The sequence below is a fragment of the Protopterus annectens genome, chromosome 3.part1, assembly GCF_019279795.1.
Source record: "Protopterus annectens isolate FY-2018-M chromosome 3.part1, PAN1.0, whole genome shotgun sequence".
NCBI lineage: Eukaryota > Metazoa > Chordata > Ceratodontiformes > Protopteridae > Protopterus > Protopterus annectens.
Window position 1 is genome coordinate 533,677,986 of NC_056732.1, and position 20,434 is coordinate 533,698,419.

Genomic DNA, 20,434 nt, shown 5'->3' on the forward strand with positions numbered 1-20,434 from the left:
TCTGAATCATGTGTTCAGGATGGCAACTATTAGCATACACTAACAAATTCTTAGTGAGCAGTTTGCGGTATAAACTACTAACAGTTGTTCCATCAATCAAGTTAGTTATATTCACATCCAAAAAATCAACATTAAGTAAATCCAGTTTCCCAATAAACCTCAGACTAAAACTATTAGAATTCAAATGTTGCACACACTGTTCCCATATTGCAATGGGTCCACACCACACTGTCCAACAAACATCCAGATAGTGTTGTCACATATTAAGATATCTGGAGAAAAAATTGTCTTCATTGTATATTAACTTGAGTTCTAAAAACCCCATGAATAGATCTGCATATATAGGGGCAAAAGAGGCACCCATGGCCATACCCTTAATTTGCAGGTACCAACCAGTCCTATATCAGAACACGTTATGTTCCAAAACTATACCCAATACTTTTAAAAATAAATGAAACCTGGGGCTCAGAATATATCCTTGAATGTTCTAACCAATATTTAACAGCCAATATACCACCATAATGGGGTATGCTAGTATATAGGGACTGTACATCTAAAGGACACAAATATGAATTAAGTGGTACCTGCAGTTCATTCATGAGTAAAAGAAACTCATTAGTGTCCTTAACATGAGCTCTAACAAAAGACAAAAGTGGCTTGAGCTTACTTTCCAAATAGGCTAAGAGTGGTTTAGTAAGGGAGCCCCTTCCAGACAAAAATGGGTCGACCAGGAGGATTAAGAACTGATTTGTGAATTTTTGGGTAGAATATAGAAGTATTGAGGTCTGGGGTCATCCACCATTATCTGATTTACCAAAACCTCCGTGATGAAACCCTTAGCTTTCATTTCAGACAAAAAATAAATAAATATAGATCTTAAATTCAGAAGTAGGATTGTGGGGCAATTTACAATAGGAAGCTAGATCATTCAGTTGTCTAATCACTTCAAAATCATAATCAACCCCATTTTAAATAACAATGGCAACCACCCTTGTCTGTATTCATGATATTCACACTACTATTATCTTTAAGACTGTTCAATGCAGCCTTTTGTTCCTTGGTCAAACTATGACCAAAATTTCTAAAAAAAGGATGATGGGGGGGGGGGTTGAAAATTTGATTTTTTTAAACCTTAATGAAATATCAACTGTGTTACCAGCCCCATGTCACTGTGAAAAATAAAAGTCTTTCGGCTTTTCCCGGTTAGGGGTCGCCACAGTGGAACTCCAGTCCGCTAATGATTGGCAGTGGATTTTACGGTGACGAGTTGCCAGCCCAATGCCCTACCTTCAAAGAAGGCACACCCATTCATGCACGCACCTACCTGCATGTCTTCAAACGTTATATGACCGTGGGGAAGATATGCAGACTCCACACAAAAGGCGTTCCAGCCAAGAATCGAACGGGAGAAAAACCACAACAAAACTGCTTAATGTCCATCACCAAAGAATATTGGTAAACAAAAACATGACGTAATAAATCCTAAACATTTATTCAACACACTAATTTCATCATGAGTAAAAGAATGTGTAGTCAAGTTAACCATCAGTTGATTCTCATCAATCCCAATCCCAATCTGAGTTTTCTTCCAATAATTCCAATACAGACACTGAGATTGACACTTGAGATACTACTGAACTTATTTCCCCAATTAATAAATGTTCTACAGGCCCTTTAGAAGAGGTAGAAGAAAACACAAGAGGAGGAATGAACGAGACTGAGTTCAGAAGACTGATGCAGACATGAATACTGATGCAGATGTGAGTATTGATTATGAAGCTCATACAACTAACACAGATGGGATTGATGAAAATCAACTGTTGGTTAACTAATGCTTATGCTTTAGGAAAGTAAACTGTATTAACGTTTTTTTCCTGCATCTTCTGAAGTGCACTTCTGATGCATGCTCATTTTCTAGTATAATATCTCTTGTGGTAGCACCTCCACCCAGATCTCATTTTTCTACATTCTTTTTCTCTGTTTTCTCTGTGTGTGTGTGTGTGTGTGTGTGTGTGTGTGTGTGTGTGTGTGTGTGTGTGTGTGTGTGTGTGCGTGTGCATGTGTGTGCGTGTGCGTGTGTGTGTGTGTGTGTGTGCGCGTGTGCATATGTGCGGGTGTCTGGTATGTATCTGCATTAGTGTTATTGCGTGTTGTTTCTTACTTTTTTGTGTATGTGCTCTTGTATATCAGAATGGTAGGAGGTAGCATGATTTATATGAATGTTGACAGGCAGGGATTATATTGCATGTTTAAGATCCTGACTGACTACAGTGAATGGAATGTCTGTGTGAAATTAAAAACTTAACATGAAATAGAGTTCTTTAACACAATATTGTCTTATATTGGCTTCCAAATTAATTACATTTTTACATAAATGACAGGTATGGCAGGTCCTGATACTGATATTTTAGTACAAAGAAATCACAGTATTCATTTTTGAAACTTTTTCTTTTGTTGTTTACATGAGAACACACACACGCATTCATCCACACACACACACACACACACACACACACACACACACACACACACACACACACAAACTCACTCACACAATATTCAAACAGCAAATACGTATCAGACATTAAAGAAGTAAGATGGACTGCCGACCTTTGGGTATTCAGTTTTCTCCTCCTTTGTACAAAAACCATCTGGAAAGAGGCCTTTTGACAGCAATACCACAAACATTTAAGACCCACCACATCTGGTCTCCATCTTGTGCCTACTGGATGCCATATGTGTGAGTGGTTGCATGAGTGTGATTATACTTGTGGTGATGGATTTTACTTCCTGTAGTTGTAAATAGACAACTTCAAGCTCCACCTACAAGGGCACCCTTTTGGTATTCCAATTCTGAGAAGAGTGTAGTTTTCCTGCAAAAAGAACAACTGGTACCAGCATAAGAGATGAGAACATGTCGACAGAGATCCACTCGACAGCATCAGCTGTCATGACACTCCTGATCCCCCATCACCAGTATTCAGTTCCATTTCTGCAAGACCAAGTCAGATAACACCTTACAGGGGCAGTGATAAATGCAAAACATTGGGCATCAATGGCTCTCAGACAACGGACAGAGTATTCACGTAACTGTGACCAAACATGGCAAATCTATAAAATTTTTGTTGCACCTTAAATGCCCAGAAGCTCCAAAAGCCTGAGAAGTCAGTTTCAGAGTTGACCCTGCCCCACAAGAAACCAGAAGGCAACCCACAAAGTAGGTGCGCTTTGAATCCCAAATGCTAAGGATAAATAAGGAAGCACCTAAGAAAACAGTCTTAGTGCTAACACAACTGCCCCATCTTTTCACTGGAGAATTCTCTAGTTCTGTCCCAATGTGTTTCTGAGGTTAAAACAGTGAAGCAGTCTTACCAACTAAATGTTTACTTAATCTGGGAGGAATCAAAGAAAGGAAATGATCATGTCTTCATTTCTCACAGGATCAACTACCCAATACACACACACACACACACACACACACACACACACACACACACACACACACACACACACACACTTGTTTTTGAGGAATGGGCAAAGACTGTTTTTTTTCAGAGCACACAGCTGCAGGAGGGGGCCCACAGCTCTTGGCTTTGCAGTCTGAACATTTTGCACTTAAAACTGACAATATCTGGGAAGAAAAATGCTCAGTGTCCACACTAAACAAGGTAGCACCATAATCAAGATTACAGCAATGTCTACTGCAGTCAGAGACACAAACACGTTCTGTTTTCTCTGTAAGCCCCAGGCAGTCATCAGGCTGGACAAATAAAGATATATACATCCAGTTACCACTACAGGAAACAGTTTCAAGGAAGAAAACATTGGATGCAGTTATGCAGAAAGAGAATTCCTTTATTTTTTGTTAGAAAAATAAGACGTGGAATGGTGCACTGACTTGGATGGCAAAACTCGTAAAAAGAGTACTATAATGTTAATATTTAAATTTGGCCACAAAGCATTATTAGAAAAAAAAAAAAAAAACCTTGGGAACTAGGAACTGCAGAAGTAATAGCCCTTGGAGAAGAGGAATGAAATACTGAGAATCTTCATATAAGTGTTAACGCTCCACCAGGAAAAGAAGAATAAAGCAGGTCAAAGTCAAAAGAGTTAGATCTATTACTTCTCATCTTAGATGCATTTTGCCAAAACAATCTTGCACCCTATGCAAATATACAGGACAATGAAAAATGATGCAGATAAACTCATGAAAACAAAAGAAACCACCATGTTATCATATAATGTTTTCAGCAATATTATCTTCAGCCAGCAATAAATAAATAAAATAAACATCACAATGTGTTATCCTTGAAATATAAAGGTAGGTATGCAGATCAAAGTAAAACGTCATGTACAACAAATGACATCTGTGTTGAACATAGTGCCACACTTTCCTTTGTAAGATTCATATTACTTACCATATTAGTGCCATGTATGCCTGGCTGTCAACAGGATTACAAAATATGTGACCTTCTACAGTAGGTGTTGGATCTTGAATCCATAGAAAGATGGTATCACTGGTGCCAAGACTGACCTGGAATATCACAAAGTAAGAAATCTGCAGGTCATTTCACTGTTAGAACAGATGCACAAAAGAGAGTAAACAGTAATGAGGCATCTTAACCTGGTAAACAAGGACTGAGAATGTGAGCGAATGAATAAATTAATTTAAAGAAAAGCTGCATCAAAATGCATAGGAATCTCAAACATCATCTGTGGATTAATTCCATTTCCATTCATAAACATAAAGGTTATTAGCTATGATGCTGTAGTTGCTCACCCATGGGGAAACAATCTTGCACAGTCCATCTTTGGGGAGCTGGAGAGAGAGATTGTTGACCTCTTTGCTCTGGCTTTCAAGAGCATTCTACCTTTACCAAGAATGATTCCCAGCTTTACTGAATTATCACTTAAGACATAGAAAAAACATATTTATATAAAAGACAACAAGCCATATTAACATGTTCCTAGTTACAAACATTATACATGCGTTATGTTTTTTTTGTATAACTATCATCAATCTGGCATTACAGAAATTAATGAAATCCTGCCTTCTCTTAAATCTCACTCCTCCCCCAAAACATTATTCTGCACGTATTGTTCCCACAATTTCCATTTTTTCTATGTAATTTGCTCCTACCCTTTTCTAAAGATTCTACTTCCAGTTCTTTTATCTTCATTATAGTATTCAGTACTAGTCTGGTTTATAAGTTTAGGTTGTTTTTGATAAGTAGCATAATAATTCCTCCAACTGTCTTGCCTGGACAACTGATCCAAAACATATGGAGAGTCTAGTTAAGAAGGAGGAAGACCTACCCAATCATAAAGCCATGCTTCAGTTATATTTAGAATGTCGGAGCTCATGTCATTCATCCAGGTTCAGTGCCATCCTACTTATTACTGGTGCTGTTTCCATTAAGGTTAGTACATGTTTACTCTTTTAATGGTTGGAGAAAAGATTGTTGTTGTGGCGACATTAAGCTGAGGGGAGGTTGCACTGAGGTTTCAATAGGATTTTGATGATTCAGAGCAATGGGCTTTGGTTCTGGATTTGCGTCATCAACCTTGCTAACTTTTTAGCAAATAGATTTAGAGCAGGGTTATTGTCCTTTTGGTATGTTTACAGATGGGATCAGGAACTCTGGAAATAAATTCTGCTGTTATGTGTAACTGATGATTCCTGAGGCTTGAAGCTGATATGAGAATGGGATATCCATATATTGGATGGTGTTACTGGAATATGGTGGGAAGTGTTATCATGAGTGTATGAATGGGTTGAGTTCTGAATGTTGAATAACACCAGCATGAAGACTGTCTTATAAATTGAAAAACAGCTGCCTATAAAATCTACTTCAATTTAATTGCTTAAATGATAATTGTACATTGTACAACAGTGGTGTTTACTGTAAACTAAAAATTTGGAAATGTGGACTAAGACAAGCAGTGCCAAGGCTGAATGACCTGACAGTCAGGACAGGGACATTAAGGGCACAGGAGCAGGGGCGCCCGCAGGCAGGTGCAAGGGGGTGCACTTGCATCCCCCTGGAATCTGCTGACTAGTCTTTTAATTTAAAAAAAGTTATTTGGGCGTTCTTCTTTAAGAATGCCCTTCAAGTCCAGGCGCAGATGCTGACATCATCGCGCGGTGCACAGTTTGCGAGCGGAAAAGTACAGTTTTGTACCTACCATAAATGTAGATGTTCGAGTGTTCATACTGCTGCAGTCATCACACTTGGGTTATCCTGCCATCAGGCGGTCCCGCAGTCGGCCAGAGTTCCAAAGTCTTGGTCCGGTGTCGGTTGCTGTCACTTCTTCCCTGACGTCAGTGCGCCAGGGGTATATAAGAGGCATCCGACGCCATTTTCTTCAGTTTTTCTTGCCCCAGATGTCAGGTGCCCCCAAGTAGGTAGGCAATACATATTGCTAATAAAACATATAAAAGGAATAAAAGGAATACCTTCAGTTGCAAGCAAATACACCACAAAGGTTGTACAGGATAGAAAGGTATAGAAAAGTACAGCCAGGTACAGAGGGGATGGAGGGAGGGTAACCTGGACTGCAGCAGTGTGAACACTCGAACATCTACATTTATGGTAGGTACAAAACTGTACTATGTTCATCGTGTTACACTGCTGCAGTCATCACACATGGGTTGAATCCCAAAGCTAAGGATGGGAGGTGGAACTAAACAGGGTTTGGAGAAGCTAGTAGGCCCTGCAGAACAGCAGTGGCAAAGCCAGCTCTGGTTTTAGAGTATAGAGGTAAGTGATAGTGCTTGGTAAAGGTGCGCACTGAACTCCAAGTTGCAGCCTCCAAAATATCCTTGGTTGGTACCCCTCTGAGGAAGGCTGTTGATGTTGCTGTAGCCCTGGTGGAATGGGGCCCAATGTTACCAGGTACAGGTTTCCCATGGTGTGTGTAGCAGAAACGGATACAATGTCCTATCCATTTTGAAATGGTCTGTTTTGAGATAGCCTTTCCTTGTGATCCTGCAGCATAGGATACAAAGAGCTGATCAGATTTTCTGAAAGCCTTAGTTTTATCCAAGTAATAACGTAATTACCTGTGAATGTCCAAAGAGTGTAGGAGCCTTTCCCCTTTGTTCTGGGGGTTTGGATAAAAGGTGGGCAAATGAATGGTTTGGTTTAGGGCCACACTGGATACCACCTTTGGCATAAAGGAAGGGTTAGTTCACAGAGATACTCTGTCTTGATGAAAAATGATGAAAGGCTCCACTGCCATTAGGGCCTGTAGCTCTGAGACTCTTCATGCTGAAGTTATTGCTAGCAGCAGGGCAGTTTTCCATGATAGAAACTGTAAATCAGCTGTAAAATCTGGTTCAAAAGGTGGTAGTGTAAGTTTTTCCAAAACAAAGTTGAGATCCCAAGTTGGTGTTGGTGCTCATCGGGGCGGTCTTATGTTCTTAGCCCCTCTGAGGTACTGTCTTAGTAATGGATGTGACAATATAGGAGGATGCGTGTTGTACTGAGCTGAAATAGCCGAGACGTGGATCTTAACAGATGAAAAGGAAAGTCCTTTGTGCAACATCTCAGTTAAATATTGTAGATTCTGAGGAATATTTGGGACAAGGGGATTCTGGCCTTTAGCCTGGTTCCAGGCGCAGAATCTTTTCCATTTGTCTGAATAGGCTTTCCTGGTGCTGGGCCTCCTGGCCTCCAGAATGACATCCATAACAGCTTTAGAGAGAAGTGTTGACTGGTTGTTTAGGTAATTTGCCATGCAGCCAGATTTAAAGTCTTGAGCTGGCTGTGTAGAATCTGATTGTTTTGCTACTGAGTGAGCAGGTGAGGAATTTGAGGTAAAATCCATAGTGGGCCTTGAGCCATGTTCCTTAGTATTGGATACCAGTGTTGGCGTGGCCAGTCTGGAGCAATGAGCATCATTTGTGGCCTCTCTAATCTGGCTTTCAGCAGCACCTTTGCCAGAAGAGGCAGTGGAGGAAAGGCTTACACTGTTAATATTTTCCAACTGAATGAGAGGGCACCCACTTTCCAAGCTATTGTGTGGTATGTCCTTGTGCAAAATTTCCGTAGTTGGTAGTTTTGGGGGGAGGCAAACAGATCTATGTCTGAGCTCCCCCATTTTTGAGTTATCATTGCGAATACGTGTGGATATAGTTTCCACTCGTGAGGATCTATGATGTTTCTGCTTAGAGTGCCTGCCAATGTATTTTTCTTTCCTGGCAGGAATTGTGCTTGTAGTTGAACTTGGTAGGTCAGTGCTGTGTTCCACAAGGTCATTGCTTCCCTGTACAGGAGGTAGGAATGTGTGCCCCCTTGCTTGTTTATGTAACACATCACTGTGGTGCTGTCCATCTTTATTAGTAGTTGTCCTGGATGTAGGAGGTCCTTGAAAGCTGTTAGGGCATTTTGTACAGCTAGCATCTCTTTTTGATTGATATGTAGATGCCTTTGATCTGCAGACCATTTGCCCTGAATACAATGTCCTGCCATGTGTGCTCCCCAGGCATAATCCGATGCATCCGTTGTTATAGTTTGCCTGGCTTTGGGTAAGGTAAAAGGCTGACCTTTGTTGAGGTGACATGCCTGAGTCCACCATAGAAACTCCTGTTGAAGGCAGGGAATGAGTGGTATTATTGTTTCCAAGCTGTGGCTCTGTTGAGTTCAGACGCTTTTCAGGTACCATTGTAATTGGCTCCTTTAGCTGTTTAAAACTTTCATTTAAAGGCTTTTCAGCTGTAAGTAACATTTCCCACCCTCCCTCCCTGTTGGTATAGTGTTTTTATAGTTGGTGGCTTTGCAGTTGCCCGCCCCTAGTGTAAATTTGATCTGGGACTCTCCTCCCAGTCTAGTGTCATTACCTCATTCTACCCAGTACAGGGAGAGCATTTGAGAAGGCCAATCAGCTTAGTTTCTGCTACTCCTTTCTCTCTTTCCTTTCTCTCTTTCCAAAAAAAAAAAATTATCTGCTTTTACTGTATTTGTGTTTTTCCTACTTTATTTTGCTTTTGCGTCATCTTAAAAGTACTCAGTTGTATTTATTACTGCTTGGTGTAACTCATTGTAAGCCTTTTAGTTTAAGCACCTGGGCTTCAGACCAGTTTTACATTAGGAAGGTTTGTGGTCTGCACTGTCGTGGCAGAACAGGTAGCTTACATCCTTCTAAGTTGGGAACTGCTGATTGAAGGCTCAGTGTCAGTTATTCTAAAAGTGTATTAATTCTGGTTTAAGCACTTGGGCTTGAGGCCAGTTATTTTACATTAAGAGGATTCGTGTTCTGCACTCTTGTGGGAGGAGAGGCTGGACTCTGTCCTTCTGAGCTGGGAATTTCTGGTTAAAGCTTATAGTGCCTGCATATTTGAACTGCTTCTTACTGAAATTGGTACACCTCGTTTGCTGTAGCATAGACTATATCCAGGCCTGCTGAATCTAGCTTTGTTTGTATAACTTGAGCACTAATCCAGACATTCTTTAAAGTATTCAGTTGTATTTATTACTGCTGGTAGTAACTTGATTAAAGTGTAGCTATCATTTCTAAGTCTTTTGGATTAAGCACTTGGGCTTCAGACCAGTTGTTTTACATTAGGAAGGTTTGTGGCCTGCACTGTGGTGGCAGGACAGGTAGCTTACATCCTTCTAAGTTGGGAACTGCTGATTGAGAGCTCAGTGTCTGTTATTCTAAAAGTGTATTAGTTCTGGTTTAAGCACTTGGGCTTCAGGCCAGTTATTTTACGTTAAGAAGGATTGCGGTCTGCACTCTTGTGGGAGGAGAGGCTGGACTCTGCCCTTCTGAGCAGGGAATTTCTGGTTAGAGGCTTATAGTGCCTCCATATTCTAACTGTTTCTTACTGAAATTGGTACACCTTGTTTGCTGTAGCATAGACTAGATCCAGGCCTGCTGAATCTAGCTTTATTTGTATGCTTGTTGTTTGTTTATTTCCCTGAAACGCTAATTCCATCTAAAACCCGGCCTTTTAGCACTTTTGTGGATCCCTAGTGATATCTGCATTGCTTACTGTACTTATTTCCTTGTTTCACTTGAAAGAAAGTTACTGTTTGTCGTTTTTGCATTTAAGTTACCTGTAACACATTGCATTTAAGTTACCTAGCACTTGCTCACTAAAGCAATTATATAAGTCAGCTCTAAAAAATTAAAAGCACTACACCCTCACAAACTCCCCTTGAGTACCTTGTTCCCCATTGGCCCTTTTTTCAATTATAAAGGAATTCCCAATACTATTCTAGCATGTCCAAAGGTCAGTTGTCAATCTCCTCTCCGGTCCAGCTGGTGAATCTGGGAATCTTGAGGCAATGTTACAACTGCCTAATGTACACAGACAACCCTCTCCGACTCCCAACAAATTCCAACACATGTGAGAGATGCAACCATATAGCCAAACTGGAGGCTAAGCTCTCTCAACTCAGTACTGGCGTAACCAGTCAGGAGGAGAAGGAAACCACACTCACTACAATTCCAGTCTCACATAGACTTACCGCGACAACACACCAAACACATAAACACACAAAAACATACTCGGAGGCTCTAAATAAAAATCTGCCTAAGCAGCAGAGACCTCCAAAGCAGACACCCAAGCAACTGCTACCCCAAAACAAAACACGTGCAACACATAGCTCACAAAGCCAGTGTGCCGAACAGTCACAGCCCTTAAGGCTAAACAATACACCTGATACGCTTGTAATAGGTGACTCTATCGTCAGGCACACTGACGTCCCGCTCACCAGGCTGAACAAGGAGAAGGTCACAGTGAGCTGCCTGTCGGGCGCTAGGATCCGCCACATAACACAAGCACTCAGGTCACTCCAAGGCAAGTACAAATGTGACTCAGTCATTGTCCATGCTGGTGTGAATGACATGAGACGTACCTCCCTGGACTACATGAAAAAAGACATAGAGGAGCTCTCTGAGCATGTAGCCCAGGCCGGTATGACCCTGACCTTGAGTAGCATCTTACCCTCACCAAGAATGATGCCACAATATGAAGACAGGATGATCAATTTCAACAATTGGCTTAAGTATTGGTGTCATTCAAAGGGGAATGCCTGTCAGCCGGGGATGACATGCTCGACAAGCCACGATGATTCGCTAGGGACGGCTTGCACCTGTCACCCCTGGGCTTTCGGATATTGGCAAAGGCTCTTGCTACCCCCATAGTGCCTTTTTTAGGCAAGGCTCAAAAGACAAATCCACCTCCATAGGTATCACAAGGGATAAGAAACTAAGAGTAATGCTACTCAACGCCAGAAGTCTAAACCTCAAGATGCACGCACTCAAAACTCTCCTTAGCATGGAGAACATCGATATCTGTGCAGTAACAGAAACCTGGTTCAAGGCTCCCGAGAGCACCCCAGCACTACCAGATTATACCTCATACCATGCTTTTCAGCCCCAAAACTTGGACCAAACCACAAAAGGAGGGGGAGTATCAATATTCGTCAAAGATACCCACACCTCCAGGTTGGTGGCAGAGCACGAAGCATCAGAGACTATCCATGTGCAACTAACTGTGGGTAAAACTGCCTTCCAGTTTATAGCATGCTACAGACCACCCTCCCAAACACAGGAACCCCACTTGGCCTTCCTGAGAATACTGGAAAATATGAAGGTCTCTCCAAACACCGTTATATTGGGCGACTTCAACTACCCAAACATAGACTGGGATCATTACTCTAGCTCCAACACCCTAGCCCAAAGGTTCCTAGAATTTATAAACTCAAATGCTATGGAACAACTTGTTACCACTCCCACAAGAGGGAAAAACATACTGGACCTGATCATCACCAACATGGGGACACTATGCTCCAGACCAGAAGTGTATCCCTCACTGGTAAGATCAGACCATAAACTAATCTCACTGGATATTCACATCCTGACCCCACCCCCTGCCCATAAACCACAGTGAAAAACTTCTCTAAAGCAAATTTCACACGCATCAAAACTGAGGCGAAATCCTTCAAAGCCCCCGGGCCTGTGGAAAATACGGCCCAGACCGCAGAATCCTTTATAAATGCATTCTATGAACACCTTCAGGAATACATGGATCATGCAATCTCAAATAAAACCAAGACCCAATCCTCCAAAGGCAGACGTCCTGTCTGGTGGACCCCAGCCATAAACAAACTATACAATAGAAGGAGGAAGCAACTACATGATAGAGCAAAATCCCAAAAAGGGAAGGCATCTCTGATCAGTATTAGCAAAAAACTACGGGCACTCATAAAATCGTCCAAGGCCAGCTTCGAGAGAAAAATTGCACAGGACACTAAGGATAATCACAAGGCTTTCTTTAGTTATGTTAGGAACCTGGGTGGGAATTCAAAGATATGCTCAGAATTAGTCCAAAATGACAAAAAATACACAGAGCCCACAGACATTGCCAACATCCTAGCTGACAGGTTCAGTGCAAACTTCTCCCCTCTCCCCACCAAAAGGGCAAATATCTATCCCAACAGAGTGCTGCCCCCCTGACATCTCAGATGCTCAGGTAAGAGCCGCCCTCTCCAAAGCATAAAACACAGCATCAATGGGATCAGATGGTGTCCCGGGCTGCGTCCTACATGAACTCCAAGAAGAGCTAAACCCAAACATAAAACTACTGTTCAATCTTAGCCTTACTACAGGATATGTACCCAAAGAGTGGCGTACAGCAACAGTGGTCCCTCTCCACAAAGGTGGTGCCTCAACGGATCCTGGAAACTATTGCCCCATAAGCCTGACTAGCTTGGTCTGCAAAGCTATGGAAAGGATAATCATGGACCTCATAAATAAAGATATTGGGGACCTACAGACACTGGATCCTACCCAGTTTGGCTTTGTTAAGGGCAGATCCTGCCTCTTAAACCTGGTCGATTTCTTTGAAACAGTCACCAAGGCCATTGACGAGGGGAAGGTGGTCCACACAGCCTACCTGGACCTCGCAAAAGCCTTTGATACAATACCTCACTCGGGCATTATAGATAAGCTCACTAGCTTAAATATAAACCCCTATGTCACTAGATGGGTTGCAAACTGGCTCAAGGACAGAACCCACATGGTTAGTTGCTGGAGCCATGTCAGACTCCAAACCAGTTACAAGTGGCATCCCACAGGGCTCAGTCCTGGGACCTCTCTTGTTCGGTATATATTTCTCAGCGATACAGGCCAACACGGAAGGACTGTGGCTGACCAGGTTCGCAGATGACTGCAAACTGGGTGCCATAATCAACTCTCCAGCCGACACAAGCATCCTCCAAAAGGGCCTCATAGAAACAGACAACTGGTGCCAGAGCCATGGCCTCAAGCTAAACGCCAAAAAGTGTATAGTCATCCCCTTTGGCAAAAACAAAGTGCCCACAAATTACCACATAGGTGGTAATCCATTAAGTACAGAAGAAGTCATTAGGGACCTGGGGACCCAAGTTGATAGCAATCTCTCATTTGACAACCACGTGGCCAAAGTGGCTAGAAAAACATTTTATATAGCCCACCTAATCATGAAGGGATTCACATCTAGATCAGGGAGGTCATCGCCTCTTTACTCATCCCTCATCAGGCCCATAATTGAGTACAATGCCCCTTTGGGATGTACCTTACCAGACACCTGCAGCAACTGGAAAGACCCCAAAAGTACCTCAGCAAGAGGATCAAAGGGCTCAAACAGATGCCATATGCTGCCTGGTTAAAGAAACTCCAGCTCTACTCAGTGGCATACCGCCTGCTCAGAGGCGATCTGTACCTGACGATAAAGCCATGTCCAACCCGAATTAATGGACATGCTGCACCTCAGAAAATCCAAATCCCATCGAGCTACGCTACCGAGAGACTTGAACCTCAGCACTGAAATAAATAGGACATGCTGGAGGGACAGATTCATAACCCAGAGGCTCCCTTCACTCTGGAATAAAATCCCAGTCCAAGTTAGGCAGAGTCCCACATTGACTCTCTTCAAGAGGAATCTTGATGAGTGGATGGGAGATCATAGGTTTACCCCGGCTATCACTTCTGTGTCACTGTTAGACAGAGGCACAGTATACTAACCTCAAAAAAAGGCATAGCAAAATTAATTTAAAATGGGTGGCGAAAGACAAACACACTCTGGCTAGGCTTATAAATGCCCTAGGGCAGATAGCCTATTATGAACCTATGAACCTATATGCAGTTTTGCATATGGTATTAGTAGTATGCAAGATGCCATGAATCCCAAGGCCTGCAGAATTTTTCTTGCAGGGAGTTGGGTCTTTGTTGCCATCATTTTGATGTATTGAGTCAGTTGTCCTTGCTTGTCTGGTGTGAGATAAGCCATCTGGGCCGTTGTATTTAAGCTGGCACCCAGGAATATTATGTCTTGTGAGGGCACTAGTTTTGACTTCTTTTTGTTTACTGTGTACCCTAGGCAACTTAATAGGTTTTTGACAAACGCCAGATGCTTTAAAAGAATGTCCTTGCTTTCTGCTTGAATAAGGCAGTCGTCCAGGTATGGATATATTTGAATTCCTCTTTGTCTGCAGTATGCAATTACTGGTGCTAGGCATTTTGTGAAGACCCTGGGCACAGTAGATAAGCCAAAGGGCAGTGCAGAGAATTGGTAATGGGTTGAACCTGCTATAAATCGGAGGTATCTTCTGCAATTTTGTCTGATGGGGACATGCAGGTATGCCTCCTTGAGTTCCAACATTACTAGCCAAGCCTTCTTGCCCAGCATGGGAAGAAGTTGCTGTAGTGTTAGCATCTTGAATTTGGGTACTTCGAGATATGTGTTTAGAATTGAGAGGTCCAGAATGGGTCTCCAAGCTTTGTCCTTTCGGGGAACTAGAAAGAGTCTTGAGTAAAATCCTTGTCCCTGCTCCTGTGTAGGAACCTGTTGAATGGCTCTCATGTCCATGAGAGCTGTAATTTGTTTTTGAGCCTCTGCCCATTGATTTGGTGGCAGGTTTGGCATTCCTTTTATCCTTGGTAAAGTGTGAAAGTGGAATCTGTATCCTTGAGATACAATATTTAGGACTCATTTGTCTTTTGTGATGATGCGCCAGTTGTCTTCAAAAAGTGTTAGCTTTCCTCCCAAGGGAGCTGCCAAGAGGGATTTGCTTGGCAGTCTGAGGGGTAAGTCATTGTGTTTGTCTTCTGGTAGTTTGAGACCTGTCTTTTCCTCCTTTCTGGGTTGTGGCACCCCATTGTCGAGGCTTGTAACAGCCTTGTGACTGACCTCTGCCCCATGGGCATCTGTATTTGCCCCTCTGTGGTCTGTCAGAAGCTGGAAAGGACCAGTTTTTGGTTGGCCAATTTCTGCTGAAATGAGGGGGTTGAACCTGTAAAAAATCCTTGACCGTCTGCATAGATTTTGCCTTATCCTCCATTTTCTTTAAAACCTCTTCTGCTTTTACACCAAATAAAACATCCTGCTGTAAAGGTGCATCCAATAACTTTGCTTTTACATGATCAGGTAAAGTTTGTTCTTTTAACCAAGCATGCCTACGTATAACAGACCCTGTCACTGCTGCTCTACAAGAAGCTTCCAACGAATCAAATCCACATTGCAAAGTATGTTTTCCCACTTGTTCAGCTGCATGCAACAAATCTTGCATTTCCTTGTAATCAGGCTGCTCTGTGTGTGTGATCATTTTTTGTTTTAATTGAGACATCAAATATTGTTGATATTTCAGCATGTGAAACTCGCAATTTAAGGCCCTCATAGCTAGAGTAGCTGAGGTATATATTTTCTTTCCCCATCTGTCTAGTGCTCTGGAATCCCTTTCAGAGGGTACAGGATTTTTAGCAATAGAGGCCTTAACCCCTTTAGGACCCTGGGAAATGGTTTCTGGGTCAGCAACAGGGCTTTTATATAGGAATTTGTGTGTGTCAGGGACACTGTAGTGTCTGTCTGGTTTGGCTGGTGCAGGAGGTAGTGAATCTGGGTTAAGGCTAGATTCTGAACAAACATCATCCACAATGTCTAACACTGGTGGAATAGCAAGTGGTCTGTGCTGGGGTAGTAAAAGGAACTCTCGGAGCCTTTTCTTAGAATCAGAGTAATCCTGGCCTTCCCAGTGGAAATGTTCCCTCATGGCATGTAAAGTTTCCCCAAAAGAGTAGTCTTCTGGGGGAGATGCTAAAGGAATAGACTCTTCAGCATCAGATTCTTCATAAGGGGAAAAAGAATATTCCTGTTCCTCAGAAGAATCTGAGGAAATTGAAACCTGGTCAGAGGAAGCGTAGTCCTCCTCCTGTCTAGGCCTTTTATCAGGAGGGGGATGGGAACCCCTGATTAGGGTAATTAAGTCTTCAGCCATCTTAAGCATCTGTTTCTTAGGCATGGGGCCTTGTATTGGAGACTGCTGTACAGCCTTCTTTGCTTTTAAAGGAGTTTTCAGCTTTGCATAGGATTTAATAGTGAGTGTAGTCGGTCTGAAGACACCTTCTGCAACTGAAGGCGTTTCAACTGCACTGGAATCTCCTTCAGCCATGGAGTCGGAAGGGCCTAAAGATAAAGGTTGTAGAGGCCTAGCAATCTCCTCTTGGGAATCGGATGCCGCCTGGGCTTCTGAATCAGCGGTCGTCAGGGGCTGCGTAGGCGCCTCACTGAAAACTGGAGAACTGGCGACTGGCCTAGCAGAGGCCTCGGAGCTTGGTTTGGGTCTCGGCTGCCTGTCCTTATCTTTGCGTTTTTTGTGTATTCCGGTCATCGGTTGCTCCGACGGCATGGTATAATTAAATTTCCTAACAAAATAATGTCGGGCGAAATCAAACCAACATTTTATAGTTCCTTTGTTAAACCTAGCACAAAACCGACAACCTGTGACGTCATGGTCTGGACCTAGGCAAGGAATACACTAAGAATGAAAGTCCTTATGAGGTATTTGCTTCCCACAAGAAATGCAATTGTTAACTTTTTCTGACATTGGACTGAGGCAAGAAAAGGTTCCCCAACGGGGTACTTAGTTTTATTGAAGTCTTCGGTCTGAAATTCGATTTGAAAATCTCAGGAGTCGGCCGACCGGCACTTGTGAACTGCTTCTGCATAGGGCACCGCGCGGCAAGAAAGACTGAAGAAAATGGCGTCGGATGCCTCTTATATACCCCTGGCGCACTGACGTCAGAGAAGAAGCAACAGCAACCGACGCCGGACCAAGACTTTGGAACTCTGGCCGACTGCGGGACCGCCTGATGGCAGGATAACCCAAGTGTGATGACTACAGCAGTGTAACACGATGAACATCTGAAACGGACGGTTTCAGATGGGTTTACTTCAGATGGAGTAAGGTAGGTGTGTGAAACAGTTTTCAGATGGGTTTACTTACCTGCAGAGTGTGTGTGTGTGTGTGTGTGTGTGTGTGTGTGTGTGTGTGTGTGTGTGTGTGTGTGTGTGTGTAAAAAATGCCCCAGGTGCTACATGGTGGTGGGTAGAGAATAAGGCTTGAACCCTGTACCTTGGGCCCAGGTGGCAAGAGCCTGAATTCCCTACCCACCACCATCTGTAAAAATGTTGCAGATTTTTCCCTCATACTTGTTCTGTTCCTCATAAAATCTGTGGTTTCTGGATTTTTGTGTCCTTGCAAAGCCAATAGTGCATTGATGCAGCGGTAGCATTGTTGCCTGACAGCTACATGTTCTCTGGTTTGATTCTTGGCTGGGGTGCCTTACCTTCTGCGTGGAGTCTGTATGCCCTCCCTGGTTTTGTTTCCTCCCATCTTACAAAGACGTGTCTGTCTGGAGTATTTCTCCCTGGGCCTCTGCTAAAAATTAGCTTTTGTTCCAAGTCAGACTTTCCTGGTTAACAAATGTTAAAAATGACACGCATTTGAATATCAGACTTCATATTCTTCAGAAAGTGCATGGTAACACAAAAACATTTATTCTAGCAATTTTCTAAGTATATAAGATGAATATTTGAAATCTGTCCCTATTTTTGGGACTGTATTCCCCCATTATTGGCTTCATCAACATTTTGTGCTAAGGTTGAGAGCTATGGTAAGAACTGAATATGTTTGGGAGCTATATCCCCCATTACTGGCTTTGTCCGGGTGTTTTTTGCTAAGAGGTTGAGAGCTATGGTGAGAACTGAATTACTGGGGGCTGTATTCACCCATTATTGGCTTTGTTCAGGTCTTTTGTGCTAAGAGTTTGACAGCTGTGCTATGGTGAGAACTGAATTCACTAAATGGTAGCCATTTAAGTTTCCGTCTTCCTCTTTCACAAAACAGCTGATTTGGCATAGTGGTATGTTGCTCTGACTGTTTTGCATAGGGTCCCCTGGGTTCAAGATGTGGCAGTGAAATGTATGGTGGTAACACAGCATTTTATTCTAGCAACTTTCCAACATTATACAAGCAATGTTTAAAATGTGTCCCTGGTTTTTGGCCTTTTGCCCACCCCCCCACCCCCCAATACATTTTGGCTTTTTCCAGATTTCTTGTGCTGCAAAGTTCAGAGATACAGCTGAGTGTCGAGTAGATTTTACAAGGAGCTAGCAGCTGCAGGGGAACAAATGTTTAGTGCTGCTTATGCTTAGTCTGCTTGCATTGTTAATAGCACAACATGTAGTGTATTTGCTTTTGATGCTGAAGGCTGTGGGTTCTACTCCCACAGTAGGTAGATGCATTGCTGATACTTTATTGTGTTGTAAAGGGGATGGATGCTGCAGTCCTTTTTGACAAAGATACCTAGTAACTATGAACCTGTTATCAGTTTGCTATCCATTCCCTATTGCGGTATTACTAGCTTATCATTTTTTTAATGCATGCAACACAGGCAATTTATTCTTCAAGGGCAACAGGCACTTTATTGTAGATGAAACAATGACATATAAAGTTGTTTGCTAGCAGCAACCTCTTTATTAGTTACAGATTTCATTAATGTGGATTTTACTACTTCAGAGATTGTGCATATTTAGTGATACTGGTGGACTATAGAAGGTTGAGTAGACTTTTTATGATGGAAATGTTCTGAATTGGGCAGTTTTGTCATTGGTGTATGCATTTTGTTTCATTGTTTACTGAAAAAATGTTCAAAACAATAAATTTAAAATGCCCACTAACAACTGCACTGTATTGTACAAGGAATATAATGTAATACAGTCAGGAAGGTGTATCAAAGAGCATGTGTATGTTTCATGTTCAAGGGGCCTATGATTTTGAAAACAGCCCAGAGTTAATCTGCCACTGGCAAAATGTATTTTCTTTGAATGCTGTTTCAATGCATGTGAGTTTCAAGGGCAGAGAAGTTTTAATGCTAAGTCTATTTTCATTGTGAGACTGCATTGCTTTGTTTAACATATATCTATTAGGGTTTGTGCTGTAAAATGCAAAATAAAACTTTCAAATGAAATCTAAATCATCGCAGAAGTAAAGCAGTATGCACATTACAATGTTTATTGTAAATGGGGCAAAATAACCAAGGAATGGGACATTGGAATGGCTGCAGGGGGGAGGCTCCATTCGACCATGATTTTGTGAGGGGGGGAAGGGTAGCAAACTCAGACAGCCTCAGTTAAACTATACCTCTCAGTTGTCCATATTTTTGCAGAATGAATAGATATTTGCTTCTTATTTTTGTTTTTTTTTTTCTCATAAAATTTGTGGTTTTCTAGCAAATCATTTAGGAATGAAGTCACTAAATGACAGACATTGAGTTTCAGATGTCATAACCTTCAGAAAAATGCATGCTAATGCAAGACCTGTTATTCTATCAATTGTCTTAAGTTTATACAAGAGCAATTTTCAGTAGTGTTTGTATGTTAACCAAACATATTTGGCCTTGTCCAGATTTTCTGCATTAAGAGGTTGAGAGGTATGTGCAAATTGCTTTGTAGAATTCGGAATATCCAAACCTCTTCATTGTCCCCATTTTTGGCTCAAAATGTTGCTCTCCCCTAATAATCCCGCCTCAAAATGGCAATTTTGGAAGAAAACGTGGAGGGTTTACAATTATATATAACTGTAATGATCAGAGTTATTACTTTTATTTCAGAAATGCATGTAGATACTCTTATTTTGTTAGCTGCTCAAGTTAACAGTGTTAATATTAAAACGGTGTCCCTTTTTTGACAGGTTCCCAGCTGTATTGTGTGGCAACTTTATATTTTTGCATCACATTTTTGGTCTATTTTTCATAAAATTGTGGTTTTCTGACAAATTATGGCAAGTCATTAAAGACTGAAGTTAGAAAATAATGGCAGTCTTTTGAGTTTCAGATTTCATACCCTTCAGAAATTTCGTACTAATGCAAGACCTACTGCTGTTCTATTATCTAAGTTAATAAGAGCAATATTTAAAAATTGTCCTTATTTTTGGGCCTGTGTCCCACTTCTAGTTCTGTGTATGACTTTGTCCAGATTTCTTGCTCTGAAGTTGAGAGGTATGAGTGTCAGAGCCATCACTGTCAGCCAGAGACATTTCAAATTGTGCCATACTTGTTGCACCCCACTCCCCATTGTAGTGGCTCTGGATGTGTCCAAGGAAGG

The 20,434-nt window shown here is 42.0% G+C and overlaps 1 protein-coding gene across 1 annotated transcript in view; it reads right to left on the bottom strand.

Annotated features, from left to right (window-relative positions):
• XYLB (xylulokinase) overlaps nt 1-20,434 on the bottom strand; it is a 1,259,970-nt gene that overhangs the window by 686,094 nt on the left and 553,442 nt on the right. Inside the window, exon 12 of the mRNA XM_044066952.1 lies at nt 4,419-4,534. Within this exon, the coding sequence (XP_043922887.1) occupies nt 4,419-4,534 (116 nt within the window). The remainder of the gene's footprint in view (nt 1-4,418; nt 4,535-20,434) is intronic.